General features: G+C 34.5%; 1 protein-coding gene across 11 annotated transcripts in view; it reads right to left on the bottom strand.

The window, feature by feature from the left end:
* The window catches only part of LOC129245338 (protein lap4), a 219,992-nt gene that overhangs the window by 54,325 nt on the left and 150,620 nt on the right, over window positions 1-15,047 (bottom strand). For 9 of the 11 annotated variants that reach the window (XM_054883437.1, XM_054883461.1, XM_054883505.1 and 6 more), the window contains 2 exons: window positions 3,746-5,464; window positions 3,128-3,553 (listed from right to left, as the gene is read on the bottom strand). The exons of 1 other annotated variant lie outside the window; for it this stretch is intronic. In XM_054883437.1, coding sequence (XP_054739412.1) covers window positions 3,128-3,553; window positions 3,746-5,464 — 2,145 coding nt within the window. The remainder of the gene's footprint in view (window positions 1-3,127; window positions 3,554-3,745; window positions 5,465-15,047) is intronic. One more of the 11 variants, XM_054883474.1, reaches the window with a different exon arrangement.

Raw genomic sequence — 15,047 nt, 5'->3', positions numbered from 1 at the left:
TATCTTAGCCAGAGGCAATGATCTCTTCAGTGTTTATTCATCCAACTATCCAACTACTGGCTGCAGGACAAAACGATCGAGGTATATTAGCAACTTAGGTCTAAGGTCCATTATCCTGCAACAAGTCCATCACAATAATGGAATATCTACTTTGTTGCAGCAATTAACTACTCTGGATGTTAGGCTGTGATATCATCTGATCTGCAATACGAGTGTCTGGTCAACGTTTTCAAAGGTATGTGAGGAATTTCGCATACTTTACGGCATAATAATAATATGAATTCTAATTCAAAGCTAAGACAGCAACATTCTGACGCTAAGCAGTTTCCTTGAACTTTTTTTTTTATATTTTGTTTTTTGAGAGAGAGAGTTAATAAACATTTGGATCTGAACGCAGAAACTGAAATAAATATGTATTTGCTCGTATGAAGATAAAGATTAATGGAAAGAGAATGACAGTAGTCCAATTAGTAGGCCAAAGAGTGTAAGTTGCAATTAAGTGTGGCAAAAGACAGGGGCAAAGTAAATCCGGTTAGACTAGATACAAGAAATAGAATATTTTGTATATTCAATAGATTTTCTTAATTTTTGGCAGGGTTTTTCTTCTGTCGACTTATACAATCTTCCAATAATAAAACCGTTTTCAAAAAATCGTTAAAAGATGATAAAAAATAAGACGGCACAAAATAAAACAAATTCAAATAACGCAGAATTAATTTTTATTACAATATTATTAGAAGTGAGCTTTTCGAAACTTATTGCTATATTTGTTATTCAAATAAGATAAAATAAAAAGTTGTCCATAATTATCCTAAATAATACCGAACGCTATGTAAATGTATGTGTTTGCTTATTTACTAAAATCAAAGTGTCTTGGAAGTGTGCTGTTGTTTTTGCTATTGGATGGAGAAATGTACATGATAGCTTATCTCTTGCAATTCAAACTACGTATCTTTACTACTATGGTGCATGAATGATATGAGGCTTTTCATATTAATTGGTAGTAGCCGTATTACTCATAAATATTTTCAGTTATATGTAAAAGAAACTAGTCACAAAACTAGAAAAATTGTTGTCATTAATTTCTGTAATGAAATTTTGTAAGTAATTAGTAAATGATATTTTCCAATTGACTGTCGTGAATGAGCAGATGAAATGGTGGCCGTCAGAAATGGTCTTCAGCCCTCAGTACACACACAACAAAAGCATCTTTTTGGCATAAATCATTCATTCGAATTTTTACACCTCAAATGTGACAATTATTCCTCTCAATAAATCCATTTAGGTGAATGATTCGGTTCGATAAATATTTAATATGCGCTCTTACAAAACACCGATTAAATATGTATGTGCAATAATATATATATATATATATATGTAATATATATGTGTATATGTATATATATTTATGTAATACGGAATTGAATTAGCTTCAAAGTTCATACGTCGAATGTTATATAGAAATATTTTTGTATTTCGTTTCATTTCGTAAAACAGTCCTTTGAAATCTTTTCCCTTTTCATTTCCTTGCAATTATAAATTACAGCATACATATTTTTATACCTTAATAAAGGTTGTTATGGAACAGTGATGAATTAAATGTAATGGAAAGTGTTATTTCAATTTAAATGCAAATCATTTTGAAAACTCTTCTGCAGGCAATTCTTACACAGTGAAATGAAAATTAGCTTGTAAATCGAACAAAAAAAGGAATATTTAGTCAGTATCTTAGTGCCGTGGTAAACTCTTGTTAAGTAAACTAAATATGTATATGTGTGAAGTATGCGACTCTCTTAAATTTATTTCCAGGAGAATGAATGGATTCAAAGCAAAACAAATTAAAAGTTTAAACTTAACCCAAAAACTCGCTTATTTGCAATACCTTAAGAACAGCTACACAAAAAAGGAATCTGGGTAACCCAAAAATACAACACCAACAAACAAATTCAACAGCGCCAACCACGAAAGGGGGGTAACGCCATAAAGACAAGCAGCGGATTCGACGGTAGCTATTCGAGGCGCCTAGCGCTTCAACAGGCAATAGTGGAGACGAAGCTGCAAATCAGACTGAAATTCAAGCAATTAAATTGGCTGACACCTTCGCGCCAGTTTCACACAAAGTAAACGAACTAACTTACGGGTGGGTGGCTTACAAATCGAAGGGAAGGAAAAACATCAGAAATCAAGTTTGATGCCGCTGCTTTACCATTTAACGTTTCACCTACAACAGCCAGTAACATTCCTCCTCACAATGTCTTCACCATCACACTGTGGTCTCCTTCCCAGTGGGCGGCGACATCGCGCCCGACAGTACAACACCTGCAAACTTTGGTCTAGACAATGGTGATGATGTCAAGTCCAATTGTGGTTGGGATTGTGAACGTAACTTCAATGGGCGAGCGCTGGTTGGCAGTGGAGGAGCTGTGCGCAATTTCACATGATTTGGCTTTAACGGCCGCTTGGGTGGTAATGGAGGTGGCGGCGGTGACGTTGATGGTCGACAATTCACTGAGGTGTCGCTACTACGACGGGAGTCAAAGAACGAGCTGTTACTGTAGATGGCCTCCTCTTCTATGGTGGAGTAGATTTCTTCGGCCGTCTCGTAATAAGAGGCTGCATTTAAGGTGCGCTGCAACGAGGATGTCGACTCAGATTCCATGGAAGCCAAAGTGGAGGTAGAGAGGTCTAATGAGTGCACTGTGTTTTGATAATCACCGGTGCTGATATGAACGGGACGTCCGGAAGAGGAAATGGGCACAGTTGAGTTCTGCGCAACTATTTCGGATATTGCGGGAAATTGCATTGACGTATACGATGGTGTAGGGGAGGCAACATTAGCAACTGGTGTTTCCATTGACAGTCCTGGTTTAGTTGCGGTACTGGCGGTTTTAATTGTGTATGTCGTGGAATCGCTATGGGAGGGATAGGGATTAAAAGAAAATGTAGCCGACGATGATGAAGTGGTTAACGAGGCAATGCTAGTTGCTGCAGGTTTCGTACTAGATCTGCTGGTAAAGGTGTCTGTGGCTTTGCCCACTGACGATGTGTTAACAGTGTTTCTATTGCTGCCTGTGGAGTTGTGTTCAACAAATGGTTCTGGTTTTGGTTGGGTTGTCGATTCACTCACCAGTAATGTACGCTGATGCAGATGAATTTGAGGCGCCTGTTGTTGAATCTGGGGTGGTTTTATATATAAACCGCCTGTTGCACCACTACTGGCTAGGAAAATAGGTGTAGTAACCAACGAAGATGATGATGACGATGACGTTGTTTTCGACGTTGATGTAGAGAACGTTGCCTGTGGAAGCAGTACAAGACCGCCTACAGTAAAGAGCGATTGGTTCTGTTGGGAATTCGAGAGGTTGTTTTTACTAGTTGGGATCAAATGACCAGTTAGGACTTGGGCAATATTTGCCTGTTGGGGCTGCGGAAGGCTGGTGTATTGAACAGGAAGAATTTGCGCTGTGGGGAATATTTGTGTGGGCGAGAGAGGGTTATTGGATGGAGTATCTGTCTGTACTGCTGCTATTGATGATAAGTTATCCAACTTTGGCTGCATGTTTGCATTGGGAGAAGTAATAGAAGAAATAGGAGAAGCAATGTTAATAGTTGAAGATTCGCTATCACAATGGGAACTACTGTCACAACCGGGATTTTGAGCCGCAAAGGAAAGCAGGTTTTCGGGCGGTGGAGGGAGTGGTAATGAATCAAAATTGTCATCTGAACTATCTATAAATGGATTTACCGAGTGTTTGATGCTCGCATAATTTGGAACTGGTGGCGCATCTTCGTGCGGTACGCCCAGCTCTGGTATTTGCGACTTCCTGCTTATACTACGTAACTGATTGCGAATTTCATTCTCATTCAACATTATTGTACGGTGTTCGTCTTCAGTAACCAATATGTGGTCCGGTGAATTTTCGTGTATAAACTCCGAGTGGCGGCGCTGCGAAGGTGGTACTTCGTCTGCAGGTGGCGGCGGGAGAGGTGGCAACACCTCCATATAATACGCTTCAGCTTCATCGTTTTTTCTCACTTGTACACTCGGCGAAGAAGGTTTAGGCATCGTAGCATAATTGATGGGTGGTGGAGGTGGGCTTTCGCGCGGGCGCGACGGACTACGTGGCGTTTTCACACGCAGGGGAAGTTTTGCAATACTACCAGCAGGTGGAGTTAATGGGAGTGTTGGTGTTGTCGGAGGTGGCGGCGAACTCACTTCATGAATTGTGTTTGTGGTAGGATCGTGTTCGAAAACCGTAAAGTCGCCATAACCAACATCAGCTTTTTGAAAGGCATCCAACGCCACATTATGTACCAGCTCAGCTTTCTTAGTCACCGGTTTCGGCATTATAGGAGGCGGTATTCTCTTTGGTTTGGCACCTGTTGAGCTTGACAGTAGATCTTCGGTGGATTTTGACTGTGTGCTAATCACTGTACTTGGAGTACTACGGCCACTTGAGACTGAACGTTCTGCTGATAACAAATTCTCAGTCGACTTCGAACCAAAGAAAAAGTGTTCCCTCGGTGATTTCAGTGCTGAAGGAGATTTGGACATAGCTTTTGCCAATTCAGTGTATTCATCAATTTTGGTTTTATCGAGGAATGCTTCACGGAATGGGTTATCTCTTTCAATTTCAGTAGACACCAGCACTCTTTCAGGTAGCGGTGGAGGACTTCGATAGCCGCTACTAGTACCACTAGTACCATCCCTGCTGGATAAAGGTGAACACGATCGGACGTGTTGAACTGTGGGCGAATCGATTTCTTTGATACGCGCCACTGTAGGCACTATTGGTGGCAGTTTTTCGGGACGTTTGCAACGTTCCAGTGTCGAATTGTTGGATGATGAAGGGCTGGCCGAGCGCAATATGCCCTTGCGTGGCATACGAGGGCGAGTGCTACTGTATTCTTGTTCAGAATCGTAATACCGTGAATAACCATCAGGAGTGCGTGAACGTTCGTAGTCGGATTTGGACCGTTCATCGCCACTCAAGTCGAAACTTACAGATTTTCGGTGACCAAATGTGGAACTTGAGAGATCTGGTGTGCTGCGACCAGAAATATTTCCCAACCGATCGACGTTGGGTCGAAATGGTCGGTAGTCGTTCTCAGAATCACTTGTGTAACGTGGCGAAGGGCGAGGCCGCTCAAAATAATCAGAATCTGTGTCACCCTGGTCAGCCGAGATATTCGGCGAGAACGCATCGATATCATCTTCGGCCTCATCTTTAGAATCTTCAGCTTGATCGTCGGCATACTCTTTCTCCCCTTCTTCTTCGTCTTCATCGTCAATTATATAAACAGGTTCCGCTTTCTTAGCTTTGTGCGCCAAGGGAGCGCTCTCATCCTCACATCGAACATGAGGTTGACTTTTTACCATCTCTTCATACTCATAACGGGAATCTTTAGGCTTTGTTATAGCTTCTGCTGTCGCCTTCTGTATAGGGAGAGTTGGAGTGCGCCTCTGTTAAATTTTATTATGAACAAGGAAATATGTCCATGATAGAAAATATGTATTTATTTTAGTACAATGTCCAAAAATTTAGTTAAGCGATAAAACATTTACTGAAGCGCGTTTATAAAGGTGATATGAATATGTGCTAATAGTGGTTTTGGTGCTGGTGGAACTTGAATAAACGAGTATGTTGGAAATATACTGAGTAGTAGAAGTTGGGTGCTTCAGAAACATAGCTATAGATTATTTGATTAAAGTGTTATGTGAAATTGAGTGAATGATTGATTTACTTACAATGATACTTATAAAAACTTAGACAGTGAAAAGCACTAAAAGTGAATTTGAACAGTAATTATTGACAAATACTTTTGATTAGCACTTTTAGAATCGATGAAAAATCACGGCGATGTAAATAAATTCTGAATCACAAAATTGAGGCCAATTGAAGATATTTACGCAAATTCTGAATAGCCAAATGAAGACATATTCAAGATCATACAGATATAGAAGCAATAAATTTGGTGAAAAGTGAACAACAAAACAAATTCTGAGACACAAAAAGCATAAACAAAATCGTATACAAAGGCGAGCTTATAAAGCATGAAGAAAACTCTACCTTTAACTCCTGAGACACCTCCCCATATTAGAAATAAAACCAATTTTAACTCAAGTTTCCATAATTTTTACAAAAACTACTATTATATTTTATACTCGAGAAGATATTGAGTTTTTATTACTTTATTTAGGTTTTCTGATTCACATAAAAAATGTTCACGGTCTTTATAAAGTTGTTCATCAATACTCATTCATCCATTGAATAATACGACTTATACTTGTAGGTTTTGTATATATGTAGTGCATATGTAGGTATGTTTTAGAGAAAAATTCACCTTTATACACATAATCAAAACATTTAAAGTTACTTTTATTTATTTTATTTTATTTTATTTTTTTTTTTTTTGCGTTCGTAATTACACTATAAATTACACATTGGACAATTGATATATTTATATAGTTTATTTGTTGTTAGTTTGTATTATCATTGGATTAGGTACACAAATGCTCAGGAATCTATATGTTCAATAACATTTTGTAATTATTGCATTAAAGGAGGGATTTCATCGAATTAACCAGTATATCAACTTCAATATTCTTTACTTAAACAACAAAACTAATAGACTGGCCTTGGAAGTTTCTTTGAGTACAAACAACTGTTGAACACGCGCACTTTTTAAGTTCAGCAGGACCTGGGTGGTTATGCGCAGAAAAATTCAGCAAAATGTAAGAAATTATGTGGGTTTAAAGCGATAAAGTTTTGAAGTTTTTTATTTAGCACTTGAATAGAATGTCTAATTTGTAACCGTTCCCAAGATTATGTAGTTAAAATATTTTTTTTTGTATACGCACTGAATAAAATTTTATCATCTGAAAGGTGCATAAATGCTCAATAAATTAAGATGCCACTTTTTAACCATTTTGCAATATATTATAAAAGTTAAAACCCTACTCTCTTCCTACTTTTAGAATTTTTCAGTGCGAAATAGAGGTATTCACAATCCAGTGCATATGGTCCGACAAAATTATGCCATTGGATAAACACTTGAATTCAAAATAATAGCAGCGCGACGTAACTCAAAATTTCAAACTGTGTACAAAGTTTAAAAATTTCAAAAAAATGTTCAAGAAATTTCAAATTTTAGAAAAATTCTGGGTATGCCGCTTAGTAGCTGATGCAAATATGGTACAATATTCGGCCAATTATTTTTGAGATTTTTAACTAAGACCCGGATTTCTATAAAGTGTTTTCTTTTTATTCAAAACTTTAGATATTAGATTATATATATACATATATAATTGGCGCGTACACCCTTTTTGGGTGTTTGGCCGAGCTGCTTCTCCTATTTGTGGTGTGCGTCTTGATGTTGTTCCACAAATGGAGGGACCTACAGTTTCAAGCCGACTCCGAACGGCAGATATTTTTATGAGGAGCTTTTTCATGGCAGAAATACACTCGGAGGTTTGCCATTGCCTGCCGAGGGGCGACCGCTATTAGAAAAATGTTTTTCTTAATTTTGGTGTTTCACCGAGATTCGAACCTACGTTCTCTCTGTGAGTTCCGAATGGTAGTCACGCACCAACCCATTCGGCTACGGCGGCCGATATTAGATTAGGTAAAGATTAATTACTTATGCAAATCAAGAGTTTCGTGTTAAAGCGGCATATTTTTACATATTTCGTCTGAAATCAGTATTTCTTTAATTTCAATAAAGATTTAAATAACGCCAACGCTTCTTCAATATTGAAGCCTTCTTTTCGGAAATTATAACTAAATTGGAAGCAGAAGAAGCATAAGCTGGTGAGCAGGGTGAGCTTGGGCAAAAATGAAAAAAAAATTTATAAAATTATAAAAAATTTATAAAATTATAAGAAATTTATAAAATTATAAAAGCCTGCAGAACAAATAAGTTGTTTAAGGAACTTTTGGGAGCATCTGGTATGTTAAATTCAAATAGCAAAATGGACTGAAGTGATATCTGTAATAGTTATAATCCCAATGAACTAGCTAGCTTCAAGTACGTTGAGTATTGCTGACGTAGAAAAAAGATGGAGCAAGGTTTTCACTTTGAAAGTTGTAAAGAAAACTTTTTTATCGTTTGCCAATGAAGCCCTAAACAAAGCAAATTAAAAAATATGTATAAAATATAAATATTTATTTATTATTTATTATAAATTAATTTGTTATTTTTTTTCGTTTTTTAGTTTTTACTTAAAGCGCCCATTTTTTTTTTTATTTTTTAATGCATATTCCAAAAACTAGAATACTTATTTCATTGTTGATGTGTACGTGCATATTTTAAATTTGTAGAGGATATCATATGGGCACAATTTCCATTTAAAATCCGGGTCCTATTTATAACGAATGCTCTAGATTTTTTTATATGGAGAAAATGCACAAGACTGCCAGAAAAAAAATTGACAAACATCAACGCGATTTTTAAGCCTATTCAGACTTGCAGATAATGGGCTATAAAATACCATAATCGACATTTTTCTAAAAACTCTGTTTAAACAATTGAAAATGTTTACGAAATTTCTTTAAATTTTACACAAAATATGAAACTTTAAGTTACATAGTATTTGTTGTTGTACTAGAAATTTTTCCGAAAACTTTTAAAAAGAGTGAAACTGTGTACTTTACGTTATATGGCTTTTATCTTAATATAAACTATATTTTTATAAAGGAAAAATTAAATAAAAGAAGGTATAGGCAAAACATTGCAATATCTCGAGCTGCTATTATTGTGAGCACAGATGTACATATAATGCTTATGATATGGATTGTGAGCGGCCTTTATTAAGTTGCCATTGCAAAACAAGCTTTTTATTTGTATTTTTATTATTTTTGTGTCCATTTTAGTTTGTGTTTATATATATATATATATATATATATATATTTTTGCACAAAATTAATCAATTAATTCACACAGTTGCATTTAATGCACTTAATTTTTTGTCTTGCAAATTTGTAGTTTTTTGACAAATGAAAATTATAGCCTAGACAGACAGTGGTATTAAGCGGAGTTAACGACTTAATTCGGAATTATCTCAGGATTGAAGTGAAACTAATACGGATTACCAACTAGACTTAATTCTCATAATTTAAGCAGATTAGGGAAATTTTCGATGATAACATATCCGAAGAATGACAATTAATATCTATTGTGCATCAAAAATAATGAAACTTTTAAATACACGAACAAGAAAGACTGGATATAATGCTAGTTTGCACTAACACGTTCGAAATTACATTAATTGTTTTGATACTTCTGAGCAGTTTGAGAAATGACAATTTAAGACTTATTTTTTTTTTAATAAATAATTATTTTTTAGTATCATGGCAGTATACTGCCAAACTATCGAATAAGCAAATCAACTGTTCACTAATTTGCGTAAAAACCGTTTATCAAACTAGAATTTTAATCAGAATTAACTGCGCTCGTAATCCCGATTAACGCCGCTGTCTGTCTACGCTATTACCCTCTTTGGTGGATTGGAAATAATATGCAATGATAATTATCTATAGAATGCGTTAGAACTAGTTGCAACAGATTGTGAGTACCCCTTTTTGTGTTTATGTTCTGAGAGCCTGTATACGCTTAGGGTGAGTTTGCAGAGACTGGGATATGTTCCTTGAACATGAGTTTTTGGATTTGGTGGTCCGCCGTATTAATTTTAGAGCTTCACATTCAATGCAACAATAATACGTCATTTTATGGTTGTGTATATAATCTCACGCTTGCGAACGAATCCAACATTTTTTCGCTTTTCTTACAGAAACTGAAGGCTCTTTCCGTTTTTTCATTCGATATTAATGGTAAGTTTTTTGTCAAGACTAAAAGCTCCTGGTGACGTTCAAGCATGCATGTCCTGCAGCTTAAATGTGTGCGTGTCGGGTGACACACGAACTTGCTTCGTGTCACACATACTTGCTCTCGGCTTCTGCATGATGAAAATCAAAAATTTTAGATATTAGCGTCATGCACCCGACACTCACACAAATAAGCTGCAGGGCATGCATGCTTGAGCGTCACCAGGAGCTATTACGGAGTCGAGATATATGTTTACAAACAATAGCCAATTATTATGTTAAATTACGTTAGACATTATAAATATTAATCAAAATGTTTAGAATGCTGACAGTAATCGGTTTAGTCTGTTGTTATTGGAATACTATAGTGAATTCAGATTTAAATGGTCAATAAGCACACACCCATCTTTCATACTTATAACGGAAGTTTTTAAGAAGAAAAGTATTTAATACGAAATAGTTTTTAAGTTTTGCACAAGAGGCAATTTTATACAAATTGAAGAACATTGAAGAACAATTTTAAAAAATTGTATGGACTTAATCCCTTTATAAATAGGTTTGTTTATAAAAAGATAATGAAATTGTGCCGGAATTACCGCACATCACCTTGACAAGCGAAGTTTTACCACTGGCGTATTTTCCAAACAATAAAACTGAACTTATCAAATTTGGTACAAAAACGTATAAAGGCCCAACTAATTACGGTTTGTTAGAAGGTTATAGCAAATAGGGCCTGTCTTACATACCACAATAATCACTAATGAGTCAAATATCGGGCAGTATGAGAATTTCAATACAAATTTTGAATAATAGTTTGGTGAGACTTGGCGGAATAGGTTACTTCAACTACGTAAAATAAAAAAATGTGTAACCGCTTGCAATTCTACAATACGTCAAATGTTTCTCATGCACTTCTGTTGTAAACTTTTTACTTACTAAAAATGACTTAGGATTAGAATAAGACAAACTCAATTGCCAAATTGTAACACTTGTTACAAAGCACACGTATTTAGGAGTAACAAGGCATCAAAGGATTCTCATAACAATATAATTAACAACGCGGCGAAACTATGTACTCGTATGTATGTAGTTTACAGATGTGGTTAAAGTAGTTTTTTTTTATATTCAATAAAATGCAATCTCAGTTGCATACAAATTTATTACCCCATTTGCTGATAGTTAATTCAAGATCGTTACGTAGTTTACAAAATGTACAGAAACATCGATTGGACTTTCAAGATATGGCCAATAGCTTGGAATAATATATACATACATACATATGGTAAAATGTATTGAATATGGAAAATCACATTTAATTTTCATAAAAATGTGACTACCGAAACCATTGTTGAGACAGTTAAGCCATTTAGAGTAGAAAAATATGATATTCAAGTAGTTATACAGTACAAGTAGGAAAGTTTTACTAAATTGTTTGTGTGTATTGGGGCACATTATATGTGGCTGTAGCAGTATCTGTTATATATTATCCTCTCTGTATATTTTTTTAAATGCATTTACATAGTAACACTGTTATCGTTTGATGAACATTAAAATATTTTACTTGATTTCCAAAAAACAAACAACATTGCTATAACAAAATTTCAATCTTAACATTAACATATGTACGTACGTACAAACATATCGTATGGTACATTTTTCCAAAAGAAACACGCACAAAAAATATTTTCTAAATTTTTGTAGTCGCATATTTACTTATTCTTAATAATATATCTCTTTTTTTCTTTTTTGTTCTTCTTTGTTACTTTTTAGTACTTTTTTTCTTTTCGACCATAACTCAACAACTCAATACCATTAACTAATGGATGTTACTAATAATGCATTTTTCAAAAGTATGCACTCATGTAGGTATGTATGTATGTATGGTATAATTTTTATTTTATTTTGTTGGTTGCAACCAAGTTTTTACACTTCTGCTGTTATGTTCTGTTACACGCGCTATATGAACTGTTTCCTTCGCGGTCCCCTATGACCGTTAAACTAAATATTCAGTCTTATAGTTATAATCATCCGCTTGTTAAGCATTATTTTGCTCTGTGCACTGGAATGAAAAAAACCAAATACAGAGAAACGAAACAGAAAAGATATTTTTTTGTTTAATTCAAAGTCAAATCGGATTTTATACTTTAATTGTTGTATAACATATTGTAATTTACAGCAATGTGCATGTAGTTGATGCGAGTAGAGTATCAATCAATCAAGAGGAAAACATCGATAATTGTTTTAAACGAAAATAAGAAGAGTTATCATACATAGAGTAAAGTTAGAATCAAATTAACACCAATATTTATTTAATATTCGAGCAGCATTTCAAACAATTTATTTAATGAAAAATCAAGAATTTAAAAACGAAATTCAATTCGTCACCTTTTGTAGCTTTTTAGTTGGTAAATAAAAAATAAAAATTTACATTTACTTTTCAAACCATGTGTATGTATGCTTGTATGTATGTGTGTTTTTACACATCAAACCAAATGAAAACCAATTGTAAAAATATATACAAAGCGGAGGGTTATAACTGCTTTATCATGCACATAAGTAGCTTAAAATTAATCGTAGACACCCAGAAAATGTATGCAATTCTTCATATTTAAATATTTATATATATGTATTGTATAACTTAAATTTCTATAGGTGTATTTATTGAAACATACGGATAAACTCACAAAAAACAACTTGCTAAATTTAAGTAATGTAGATATTAATATAAAAAAACAAAATTAAAGACTTCTATTATTATTCGTACAATAAATAACGCCTCCACACAAGAGTGTTAAAATTAGTGGCTGAAAAACCCTGAGCTACTCGGTGCTCTCTTGAGTTAAAATGAGCAGATTTCAAATAAAATTACGAGGGTCGTAAGAAATTGTTAGTCCATCTCTTTTAGTCGTGCCATAAGTTCTGTTACAAGTTAAATCCGTTATAGATATGAAATCATAATACTTTTTTTAACGAAGTTAGTTTCATTTAATTATGTAAATGGTAAAGAAACAAATTTCAAATATCATTCGAAATGGTCACCATTTGCTTACATAAGATATTGCACCACGCACGGCTTCCACGTATATTGACGTCAATGTCAATGACTCTTCAAATTTCGTGAAGTCTTCGCGACAGGCCATTTTCTCCAATTTTGACCATAAACAGAAGTCCAATGGATTCAGGAACATTGTTTTTTAGCCACTAGTGGGTGGTTTTTGATTTATGGGCTAGAGCGAAATTTTGCTGGAAGATCCCACGCTCTCCATTGAAGAGAGTACTGCTTAACTGCCTCACCATGACATGTTCCTGGTACACTTTTGGCCGCGCAGAAAGAAAAAGATGTAGCGGCTTTACAAGACACTCCCCACCAAACCGTCGCGAAGGCTGGATGGTGGCCACCATGGCCTTTGACCTTGTGCCACCGACGAAGCTGTTTGCATCTGTCGAGTCTAATTTTGAGTTGAGCGACGGAAGATTTTCGTGTGGAGATGATCTCTAATTAGTTTTCACATGAATCTGATCGATGCACTAATTTCCATGATTTTCTGCTTTCTGGAACGACTTTTATGGCTGCACTGGTTCGAACTACTCGAGAATGACCACTTTTTTTTCTGTCTATCATTTCAGACGTTTGGGAAAAAAATATTTAGTTTTTTAGCAATTCGTAAATCTCACTTGCACTTTTACCACACTTCAGTAATGCAATCACTGCAATGCGATCTTCCCTAGGTCCCCACTCCATTGTTAACAAGCGAAATTCGCCACAAAACTGAGTATAATTTATGAGTACACACTGCATACTAACAAACGCAAAAATAACGGAACTTTTTTCTGCGAATAACAAATTCGCCGTATGCATTGTAAAATTTGTCACAGAATTTATGGCAAGAGTAGATACAACTTGGAATATAAATTTCATTCTCATACTCGTACCAAAGATATATGGCAACTTCAATGAACTCATTTCTTAAGGGGCTAATAATAATAAAAATTAAAATTACGTAACAATTTTTCGGAAGCATTTCTGAATTATACATAGCATTTTTAGAAACATCTCCTTTAATACACTTAACGTTATATTAAGATAACTAAATAAATTAGTTAAATTAACCTAAATTTTCGTATTAAAAGTATATGGTTACCCTGTTGGAAATTATGTTCAAGTAAATTTTTTTTCACACATTTCGGTAGGTAAACATTTTGCAATACTTTGTTCTAACTATTTAACTAATTAATTAAAAGTAAAAATAAACTAAAATTAATTTAAATTAAAATAATCAAGCCAATAACGATTCTATCAATTAAATTTTATGTATAAAGTGCCAAAAATATTTATAGATTTAATGTTTCCTCAACGCCGATTATTTGGTACCCATTTGGCATTACTTGAGATTAATTGCAAACTACTTTCAACAGTTACAGCCGAAGGCCTCGTTGCTTGCTAGTGTCATATTTTATATGTAGTATATTTATTTATACGTACATTTTGTTGTAATAAATAAATAGAAATCTGCGGTAAAACGCCCATATTTTTATATAAATTACTATATTCAAAAATACTTCTGCATTGATGGTTTTTAAATACCTCTTGTTTGATCATCATTTAGTATTACATTATTTTTAATCTTTGAAAACGTTTTACTTTAACTTTCACTTTTTAATACAGTATTTTTGTACCATTCATTTTGTATTTTATCACATTGCTAGTTTCTTCAACGTTATCCCCAGAATATTTGCCTTAATTTCAACTACGGATATGCCCCAATATCAGTCCGGTAAGCAGGAGGTATAACAAAAAGTACTGAAAATTGTTTAATAAAACATTTGACATTTTTTAAAAAAGTAGCAGAATCTACTAAAATAAATTACTAGTGTCGTATTTCAGAATTCAAGACTTTTAAGCAGTCCCTATTGGGCGACAAAGCGATAACCTGAATTTGAAGGAAGCAAAAGGATGGAATTGATTTTGAAAATGTAGTTAAAGGATATTTCTAATCTGTATAATAAGCAAAATGTATGCGATTCCAAAGGGTCCAATTATAAATAAAAAACGGGAAGCCTACTTTATACTTTTTTAGCTTACTTTTTAAAAACCACATTAATTTAAAGCCTACTTATTGTCAATGAAATTTCTCACATTTGGAAGTCATCCCTTTTCTTCGCTCTGATTAGCTTACATTTTTTTTTTCATTGCCAGTTATTCGAGATAATCAAAGCGAATAT

Source organism: Anastrepha obliqua, chromosome 1 (genome assembly GCF_027943255.1).
Source record: "Anastrepha obliqua isolate idAnaObli1 chromosome 1, idAnaObli1_1.0, whole genome shotgun sequence".
NCBI classification, from domain to species: Eukaryota; Metazoa; Arthropoda; class Insecta; order Diptera; family Tephritidae; genus Anastrepha; species Anastrepha obliqua.
The sequence above is the reverse complement of the archived record's forward strand: the minus strand, read 5'-3'. Positions and strand labels throughout refer to the sequence as shown.